The sequence below is a fragment of the Chiloscyllium punctatum genome, chromosome 46 (assembly GCF_047496795.1).
Source record: "Chiloscyllium punctatum isolate Juve2018m chromosome 46, sChiPun1.3, whole genome shotgun sequence".
NCBI classification, from domain to species: domain Eukaryota; kingdom Metazoa; phylum Chordata; class Chondrichthyes; order Orectolobiformes; family Hemiscylliidae; genus Chiloscyllium; species Chiloscyllium punctatum.
Genome location: NC_092784.1, coordinates 58,064,725 through 58,074,898, shown reverse-complemented (window position 1 = coordinate 58,074,898; position 10,174 = coordinate 58,064,725). Strand labels below are relative to the sequence as shown.

The 10,174-nt window shown below is 47.6% G+C and overlaps 1 protein-coding gene across 2 annotated transcripts in view; it reads right to left on the bottom strand.

Annotated features, from left to right (window-relative positions):
* Positions 1-8,246: 8,246 nt before the first annotated feature.
* olfm2a (olfactomedin 2a) overlaps positions 8,247-10,174 on the bottom strand; it is a 426,707-nt gene continuing 424,779 nt past the window's right edge. For both annotated transcript variants that reach the window (XM_072564346.1, XM_072564345.1), the window contains exon 6: positions 8,247-9,062. In XM_072564346.1, coding sequence (XP_072420447.1) covers positions 8,385-9,062 — 678 coding nt within the window. In that variant the 3' untranslated portion in view covers positions 8,247-8,384. The remainder of the gene's footprint in view (positions 9,063-10,174) is intronic.

The following is a 10,174-nucleotide window of genomic DNA, read 5'->3' as shown; positions in this document are numbered from 1 at the left end:
CTTCACAATGTTCACAATTACCCCTTCATGAGGCTCATAATTGCCCTCCTCACAGTGCTCACAATTACCCTTTCACAGAGCTCACTATTATCCCTTTCATGATGCTCACAATTACCTTCCTCACAGTGGTCATGATTACCCCTTCACAGTGCTCACTATTGCCCTCTTCACAATGATTACTATTACCCCCTTCACAGTGCTCAGAATGTTCCCCTCACAGGGCTCATAAGTACCTTTCATGAGACTAACTCCCCTTCATAGGGTTCACGCTTACCCCTTCTGTGCCTTTCCTAGAACCTGCCGTCTCTATCCAATCAGGTTGGGCTATTGACACCATTGTGTCATCAATGAGTTGCACGTGGTGGGTCACAAGCTTCCATTGACTGAAAGAGATGGTGACAGCCAACTGTCTGCAGAGTCTATTCTGAAGACCATCACGACTCTTGTGGTGCAGTGGTAGTGTCCATACCTCTGGACCAAGAGTGCCAGGTTCATGGTTCCAACTGCTCCAGAGGTGTGTCATAAATCATTTCGAGGGGCTTTTACAAGCCAAGGCAGGGAGATGTCTTAATAAAATGCTACAGGTGGGGAATGGGATCATAAAGCAAATGATGTGAGTAAGCTGAAGGCTAAGGCAATTGGCCAAGTGCTGGAAAACAGGATTAGAATAGATAGGAGGCTGTTTTTGCACACAATGGGCTGAAGACCCCAGTGCTGTATAACGTGATGACTCAATAGCAGTGCAATTTGCACACCTGGTTGATGGGAGATTAACATTTAATCATTCCTGATCTGGCTGGAATGGCTGAGTCATTATATGTAACTCTATATTAAAGACAAAGATGAGGAGAATGTTTTCTCTCAGGTAGTCATCAGTCTTTGGGACTCTGAAGATACTGGAAGCAGAGTTAAAGCTGATGTAGATAGATTCTTAGGGCTGGGGGAAGTTACCAGGAGGTAAGTGGGATGTGGAGTCAAGGATACAATCAGATCAGCCGCACTTGTAACTGACGTGTTCTTATATACATGTTGTTTCAGTCTGGCTCACCAATTGTGAAGGGTGGCATGGCCTCAATGGTTCCGTCCGGGAGCTCCAGTTTCCTCCCACAGTCCAAAGATGTGCAGGTTAGGGTGAATTAGCCATGCTAAATTCCCCATAGTGTTCAGGGATGTGTCGGTTCGGTGCATTAGAGAGGGGTAAATGTAGAGTAATAGGGTAGGGGAATGGGTCTGGGTGGGTTACTCTTCAGAGGGTCAGTGTGGACTTGTTGGGCCGAAGGGCCTGTTTCCACACTCTGGGGATTCTGTGATTCTAAGTCAGAAGTCACACGTTGGTCAAGATTGGTCAAGAGTGGTGGATCGCCTTCACTAACAGATGCTGGAGCACCACACAAGGCTGACTGGACTAGTCAGTTGTACGAGTGGTTGTTACCAGAGTCACAAGGAGCCACCCCAGTCCATATCAGAACAACAAGTCAACGTAGCATGAGTGAACATAGGGCAGCAAAGAAGGAGCTTGCACTGTGCAAGTTTATCAAGTTTCTTTTTGGGGTCAGTTTCTCAATAGCACCTCACCTCCTGTTACTCACCGGCAATTCATTGCTCCAATCATTCACAGATAGGTGTCACTAGCATTTGTTGCCCAACCCGAGTTGTCCTTTGAGCAGCTTGTGACGTCATTTCAGAGGGCAGTTTAGAATGAACCAAATTGCTGTGGGTCTGGAGTCACATTGTAGGCCAGAGCAGGTAAGGATGGCAGACTCCACCCTCCCCCCTGCCCGAAGGACATCGGTGAACCAGACGGGATTTTAAGAACGTTCAATGACAGTGTCATATCACTGAGGCCAGCTGTCAATTCCCGACCTTGACAATTGAAGTTAACCTCCACCAGCTGCAATGATGGGATTTGAATCCCTCCAGCCTGAGCATTAGCCCGTGCCTCTGGACTCTGACCCCGGAGACATTATAATGTGACCACTTGAAGACTTAAAAGGCAACCACTTTGCTGTGAATCTGCAGTCATGGTAGCTGGGAAAGAACAGTAGATAGTATTCACTCATGGACACTGGTGACCCAAATGGAGTTTCAGCATTTTAGTTTCATGGTCGCCATTACAGAGACCAGCTTTTCAGTCAATAATTAATTAAAGTTAATGCCCTGGTGGGATTTGAACTGGCATCTGCAGTGATTGTCTGGTTCTTTTACCTTTCCAGCAATGTGCCAACAGTTCTCCTGCAGCGGGGCATTCACCATGAGCTCCTTTCAAGAGCTTATTTGCTCTGTCAGGTCGCTGACTAAAAAAAACTTGCATGTGTGAACAGTGTTGGAGATCCAGACAGCAATAGACACTGCAGTGTCTGCAATAGCCAAGAGGAAATTAAGTCGTGACCAACCTGAAAAGTTTCTCTCTTACGCAGACACTGAGTATTTGCGGCATTTTTCTGGTCCTTTCAGATTTTTAGCAGCCACTACATTTCACTCTTGCAACAATGACATAGTAATAACGCAAAGAGACGTGTGGGAAAAAGAAATACTGGGACTTATTTCACTGCAGCTGAGGAGGTTGGGGGGGGGGGGGGGTGACCTCCCCGAGGTTTAACAAATCATAGATAAGGTGAATGAGAGAGTCTTTTCCCTAGGATTAGGAAGTCAAAAGTAGGGAGCATATTTTTAAGGTGAGAGGAGAAGGATTTAAAAAGGACATGAGGGGCAACTTGTTTTACACAGAGAGTGGTTCGTGTGTGGAATGAACTTCCCCAGAAAGTGATGGATGCAGGTATATTTAAAAGGCATTTAGATGGATACACAAATAGGAAAGGTTTGGAGGGATATGGGGCCAGGAGCAGGCAGGTGGGAACTAGTTTAGTTTGGGAATATGGTCGGTGTGGACTGGTTGGACCGCTGGGTACGTTTCTGTGCTGTATGACTCAGTGACTCTAAGAGGCAACAAAGAAGTTCCAATGTCCTTTTCTTTACATTTGAACCTGAGATTCAAATCCACAGACCGTGTTCTTCCAGCTCTTTAGTTCAAGTCAATCCAATTAGCTCTGAGCAATCCTGCTTGAGACTTCAAATTTGCAAAAAGGAATTAAACAAGTCGAGCAAATTGAACTTCAGTAGCATCTTCCAAGATTAAACTTGTAAATTCCGGTTTATCAAAGCTTAGCATAGTCCAAGCTCAAAGTGTAAAATTTTTATTGGATGTCATTGGATTGTCAGCACCTCAGATTTGGCAAGAGCTTTGTAATCACAACTACTCTGAGATTTTTCATGAATGTTCCAAATCTCGCTGAGGGAGGGAGGGAGGTGTGTCATAACGGGTTGATTTGGAAATTCGCCCAAACTGACTGAGGGTCACACTGCACACATGCGTTGTCACCTCTATTTTACCACTCGCTTGTCATCCAGAAGTGACAAGCTGTTGCCAATTCAGCTCTCGGCTGCGGTTTGCCCGAACTTTATCGTGACCAATCTGATTTCTGGTTGCGGCGTGCCTTTGACTGGCCACGAGTCCAGGTTAGGTGCGCTTTGGCAGAGCAATGAGTCTGGGCGGCAGGGTGGCTCAGTGGTTAGCACTGCTGCCTCACAGCGCCAGGGACCCAGGTTCGATTCCTCACCTCAGGTGACTGTCTGTGTAGAGTTTGCACATCCTCCCCGTGTCTGCGTGAGTTTCCTCTCGGTGCTCTGGTTTCCTTCCACAGTCCGAAGATGTGCAGGTTATGGTGGATTGGTTGTGCTAAATTTCCCATGAAGTGCAGGCTAGGGGAGTTAGCCATGGAAAATGCAGGGGTAGGAATGGGATACTCTTCAGAGGGTTGGTGTGGGCTGAATGGCCTGCTTCCACACTGTATGGATTCTATGATCTCTTTCAGGCATGCAGCAGAGGGGTACTTTGCCTCATATTCTGCTCAAAAAACTGAGCTTCTCTCCTGCAGTTATCAGGCCCAGTTAGACCCTGGTGGACCACAATCTGAAGAAGCAAGGCTTTTGGCTCCAGTCAGGTAAAAACAATGACTGCAGATGCTGGAAACCAGAGCTTAGATCAGAGTGGTGCTGGAAAAGCGCAGCAGGTCAGGCAGCATCTGAGAGCAGGAAAATCGACGTTTCGGGCTAAAGCACTTCATCAGGAATAGAGGCAGGGTGCCTGCAGGGTGGAGAGAAAAATGAGAGGGGGGTGGGGGTGGGGGTGGGGAGAAAGTAGCATAGAGTACAATAGGTGAATGGGGGAGGGGTGGAGGCGATAGGTCAGAGAGGAGGGTGGAGTGGATAGGTGGAAAGGGAGATAGGCAGATAGGACAAGTCATGGAGACGGTGCAGAGCTGGAAGATTGGAACTGGGGTGAGGTGGGGGAAGGGGAAATGAGGAAACTGATGGAATTCAAATTGATGCCCTGGGGTTGAAGTGTTCCGAGGCGGAAGATGAGGCGTTCTTCCTCCAGGCGTCTGGTGGTGAGGGAGCGGCGGTGAAGGAGCCCCAGGACCCCCATGTCCTCGGCAGAATGGGAGGGGGAGTTGAAATGTTGGGCCACGGTGCGGTTTGGTTGATTGGTGCGGGTGTCCCAGAGATGTTCCCTAAAGCGCTCTGCTAGGAGGTGTCCAGTCTCCTCAATGTAGAGGAGACCGCATCGGGAGCAACGGATACAATAAATGATATTAGTGGATGTGCAGGTAAAACTTTGATGGATGTGGAAGGCTCCTTTAGGGCCTTGGATAGAGGTGAGGGAGGAGGTGTGGGCACAGGTTTTACAGTTCCTGCGGTGGCAGGGGAAAGTGCCAGAATGGGAGGGTGGGTTGTCGGGGGGGCGTGGACCTGACCAGGTAGTCACGGAGGGAACGGTCTTTGCGGAAGGCGGAAAGGGGTGGGGAGGGAAATATATCGCTGGTGGTGGGGTCTGTTTGGAGGTGGCGGAAATGTCATCGGATGATGTGTGGTTAATGCGAAGGTTGGTTGGTAGGGTGAAAGGTGAGCATGGGGGTGGGGGGTTCTGTCCTTGTTATGGTTGGAGGGGTGAGGTCTGAGGGCGGAGGTGCGGGATGTGGATGAGGTGTGTTGGGGGGCATCTTTAACCACGTGGGAAGGGAAATTGCGGTCTCTAAAGAAGGAGGCCATCTGTTGTGTTCTGTGGTTCTCTTTCGGCTCCTGTCAGCCTGGACTTTAGATTTTAAAATCCAGTTCCTTTACTTGGCTTCCATCAGGATTTGAATGGGTTCCAGCAGGCTCCAATAAGATAAACGCACTGTTGTATATTATGGTCTGACCTTATTTGACAGTGACTCTGAAGTCGTTCAGAGAGGCATCTCAAAATGAAATTGCTTTATACATTTGGGCTCATTAATGTGAAAAATCAAGCAATGGATACTTGGGAGGATTGACCAATTCAATGCTGTGCATCATTGATTATGAGCGTGTTAAATGTTATTTCTGGTGTTTCAGCTGCATCGCCAAAATTAAATAGGAAATGAGCCCTGCAGAGTTGTCATATTCTCAAATGTTATTAAGGGAGATATTGTTCAAATTGATTGGCATTTCTCGATTCTCCCCTGAGTGATTCTGTTTAAAATAACTGAGCTCGGGCTGCCACAATCAGACAATGTGGAGTAATTCATCGACTTCAAGAGAAATTATAGTAAGGAGAGACTTTAATGTAATTCGCAACGACCTATTTCACACAAGATGCGAAAGAGTCAGGATGTATTGCTCTGAGTGTAGAATCAGGCTGTACATCATGGTGACATCTCGATGTATGATAAACTCACTGAGGGGGTGGGTTTCGTTGTGAAAAATGACAGCAGGACCAGGCCAGGTCGGAGCAAATTACTGCAGATGCTGGAATCTGGACTGAAAATGAAAATTGCTGCAAATCATAGCAGGTCAGCCAGCATCTGCGGTGAGAGAGAGAGAGAGACGCTTCATCAGAGTCATCTAGACTTGAAACGTCAGCTTGCTGTCTCTCCATGGATGCTGCCTGATGTGCTGTGATCTCCAGCATTTGAGGTTTTCAGTACGGGAACAGCCTGACCTTCCCCCCCACCCCCCCGCCCCAGTTCCGTACCAGTGTTAATACTCTGTTTGAATCCCCCCCCCCCATGCCGCCTGCTTCATCTCAACCTGTTAGTATATTCTTCTGTTCTGGTGTTTTTCCCCTTTAACCCATTCATGTTGTTTGCCTTCATCACTGCCTGCTCCAGAGAGCTCCACATTCTCCCTACTTCTTGGGGAGATAGATATACAGTTATAGAGTAATAGAGATGTACGGCACAGAAACAGACCCTTCAGTCCAATTCGTCCATGCTGACCAGATATCCTAAACAAATCTCGTTCTATTTGCCAGTATTTATCCCATATCCCTCTAAACCCTTCCTATTCATATACCCATCCAGATGCCTTTTAAATACTGTAATTGTACCAGCCTCCACCACTTCCTCTGACAGCTCATTCTATACATACTTCACCGTCTGCGTGAAAAAGCTGCCCCTTAGCTCTCTTTTCAATCTTTGTCCTGTCACCTTAAACCTGTATCCTCTAGTTTTGGAATCCCCCACCCCAGGGAAAATACCTTGACTATTTACCCTATCCATGCCCGTCATAATTTTATAAACCTCTGTGAGGTCACCCCCCAGTCTCCGACGCTCCAGGGAAAAAAACCCCCAGCCTAGTCAGCCTCTTCCTGTCGCTCAACCCTTTAACCCTGGCAATATCCTTGTACATCTTTTCTGAGCCCTTTCAAGTTTCACAGCATCCTTCCTATAGCAGATCCCTTGGATTCCCTGCTGGATCCAATACTGACCATCTTACAATGATTACCAGAATTTCAGATTCCCTCGCAAATGAAGAGCCCTTTTCTAACTCTGTCAAATCTTAAAAATCTCCATCGGGTCAACAAAGTCACTGTGAAAATGTTGGAACCAATGCACAAGGCAATATAAGAGAAAGGTCCTCTTGCATAATTTCCTTTCTTTGCATTTGAGATTATATGAGTGTTTGGATGAACAGATATTCCCTGTGAGGAGGCTAAAGAGTCATACTGGACTTGAAACGTTAACTCAGTTTCTCTCTCCACAGATGCTGCCGGAGTTTCTCCAGCAATTTCTATTTTGGGTATCCACAGGGCCTTGCCTTTATTCACATGTTCCATAGAAATGCCTGCTCAATTCCCTTTGAAATAAAGGCCCACATTCCATTCACCTTCCCTGCTGACCACTGAATGGGCTAGCTTTTTGTACATTGGTAGTGCGTGTACAGATCGAACTGCCCGAGGACGTGGAAGTGCTGGTACAATTGCAACACTTCAAAACATTTGGGCAGGTACATGAATAGGGAAGGTTTAATATGGGCCAAATGCGACTAGTTCAGTTTAAGAAAACTGTTTGGCATGGACTGAAGGATCTGTTTCTGTGTTGTATGGCTCAATAAAGCTCTGGTTAGGCCCCATTTGGAGTACTGTGTCCAGTTTTGGTCCCCACACCTCAGGAAGGACATACTGGCACTGGAACGTGTCCAGCGGAGATTCACACGGATGATCCCTGGAATGGTTGGTCTAACATATGAGGAATGGCTGAGGATCCTGGGATTGTATTCATTGGAGTTTAGAAGATTAAGGGGAGACTCAATAGAGACGTACAAGATAATACATGGCTTGGAAAGGGTGGACGCTAGGAAATTGTTTCCATTAGGTGAGGAGACTAGGACCTGTGGACACAGCCTTAGAATTAGAGGGGGTAAATTCAAAACAGAAATGCGGAGACATTTCTTCAGCCAGAGAGTGGTGGGCCTGTGGAATTCATTGCCGCAGAGTGCAGTGGAGGCCGGGACGCTAACTGTCTTCAAGGCAGAGATTGATAGATTCTTGTTGTCTCGAGGAATTAAGGGCTACGGGGAGAATGCGGGTAAGTGGAGTTGAAATGCCCATCAGCCATGATTGAATGGCGGAGTGGACTCGATGGGCCGAATGGCCTTACTTCCACTCCTATGTCTTATGGTCTTATGGTCTAATATCTAAGGGCCACCAAGTCCCTCTATCCTGCAGCGTTCTGCAGTCTTTTCTCATTTAAATAATATTGAGCTCAGTCAACAATATGAGACTGAAGCTTCAGTGCGATTTTTCCAATGTACCTTCTGTTTTGCCCTGTCCTACACACTGGGCTCAAAACGTTAACTCTGCTGCTTCTGCATTCTCTGTGTTTATATCAATCAGACTTGCAACTGGCTGGCCCTTTAACTGGGAGCATCCATGAGACACCAACTAATTTGTCCATTTCAAAGTTAAACTTTATTGTTCGGTAACACAAAAAGAAACCATGCGCACTCACACTGAACAGTCTGTTGTTTCCTCTTTTATAAGTATCGGTATGCTTAAATGTAAAAAGGAGTGTCCAACCACGACATTACAGCTCGCCTGATGTCTTTACAACGTGGAAAAGGGTGACATTGTAGAGGACCTGGTGACCGTTATTCCACGTATAAAGAACCCGGTCTCTGGGATTGTAGTCCAGCATGGATATGTGTGAGTACTGGTTGTGAAATGGAATATCAGTGTACTCGTAGCTTGACGTATTAGTGTAATAGGCAAAGTAAATCTTGGCGCCAGCGAGATGGGAGTTTGTGACATAGAGCGTGCCGCAGATCACAAACGACTCCCCAGCGCTCCGCTTGGGGTAGCCGGTGTCCCAGCTCTGGAGGATCTCCAGCGTCTGGGAGTCCAGCCGGCTGATGACGATGTTGCCCGCGTTCTGGTTGGTGGTGTAGACGGCCCACAGGCCGCTCTCGTCCACCATCAGGTCGATGTCGGAGAAGCCGCCCCAGGAGTAGGGGTAGGTGTTGTTGTAGCCGGCTCCGTCCAGGCTCCGCTGCACCAGGACACTGCGCGATCGGAAGTGGTACTTGATGACGATGTTGCTCTGGTACTTGTTGTAGTACAGTGAGCCGTTGAAGACCACGTGGCCCGTGCCTGCCCAAGGGTGGGGCAGGCGGTAGATCACAAACTTCTCTCCCTTGACAAAGTCATTGAAGGAGCGGAACTCGCGCACGGTCCGACCGTTCAGGTACCCATCCATGTACCACAACTAAAAAAAGACAAATATAGAACAGTGTGAACACAGCAACATTAGCAGGAGGTAACAGCCTTCTTATTATTCCTGGGAGAAAGTGAGGACTGCAGATGCTGGAGGATCAGAGCTGAAAATGTGTTGCTGGAAAAGCGCAGCAGGTCAAGCAGCATCCAAGGAGCAGGAGAATTGACGTTTCGGGCATCAGCCCGTCTTCAGGAATCTGAAGAAGGGCTCATGCCCGAAACGTCGATTCTCTTGCTCCTTGGATGCTGCCTGACCTGCTGCGCTTTTCCAGCAACACATTTTCAGTTCTTATTATTCCTGGACAGGATGTGGGCATCACTGGCTCGGGCAACATTTATTGCCCACCCGTAATTGCCCTAGAGGGCAGTTAAGAGTCAACCACATTGCTGTGGGTCTGGAGTTGCATGTAGGCCGGACCAGGTAAAGATGGGAGTCTGTTGAGTCAGTCCGATCCATCAATCAGATCACGGTTGGTGTTTCTCACAGAAACTAATTAGCGATTTGGTAATTGTTCAAAGTTACACAGAGAAAGAAAGGAGTTGGTGAGTGCTATAAGGCCAAATCCACTGAGATTCAAAGGCGTTCTGTTCCACTGTGACATCAGTGCAATGTTGAACAGTGAGCATTAATGAATTCCCCAAGCTGATTTTGATGCTTAACCAGACACTAGTCTGACTAATCAGCTCGACATATTGTTGGTTTTAAGATCTGAGTGGCTGGCAGTCCAAATGTGTTTGCTAACCTTTTTGTTTTTGGGTTCCAACAGAGCTGTTGTGCTCTGCACACCTTTACAAATTGGAGTCTGGCTCGATCGATACAGTGTCTTGTCAGACTCCTGGCCCCTCTGGTAAAGCTGTCATCTCAGCATTTCAGGTCATTGCTTCCTCAAGTTTCATCAGACAATGAACACTCCCAACCAATGCATGGGCACCAGGAGGATGGCGGGTGAGGGCAGATCTTCCAATCTATTTGTCCCAACCCCAAATTCACACTCCGCACCCACCTCCCCCCATCCTCTTCATCTCAGCCTTCCCGTTTCTTTCCCCACTCATGGATTTGTTGGGCTTCCTGTTGTGCTAATTCCCAACCTCCCCCCCCACCGG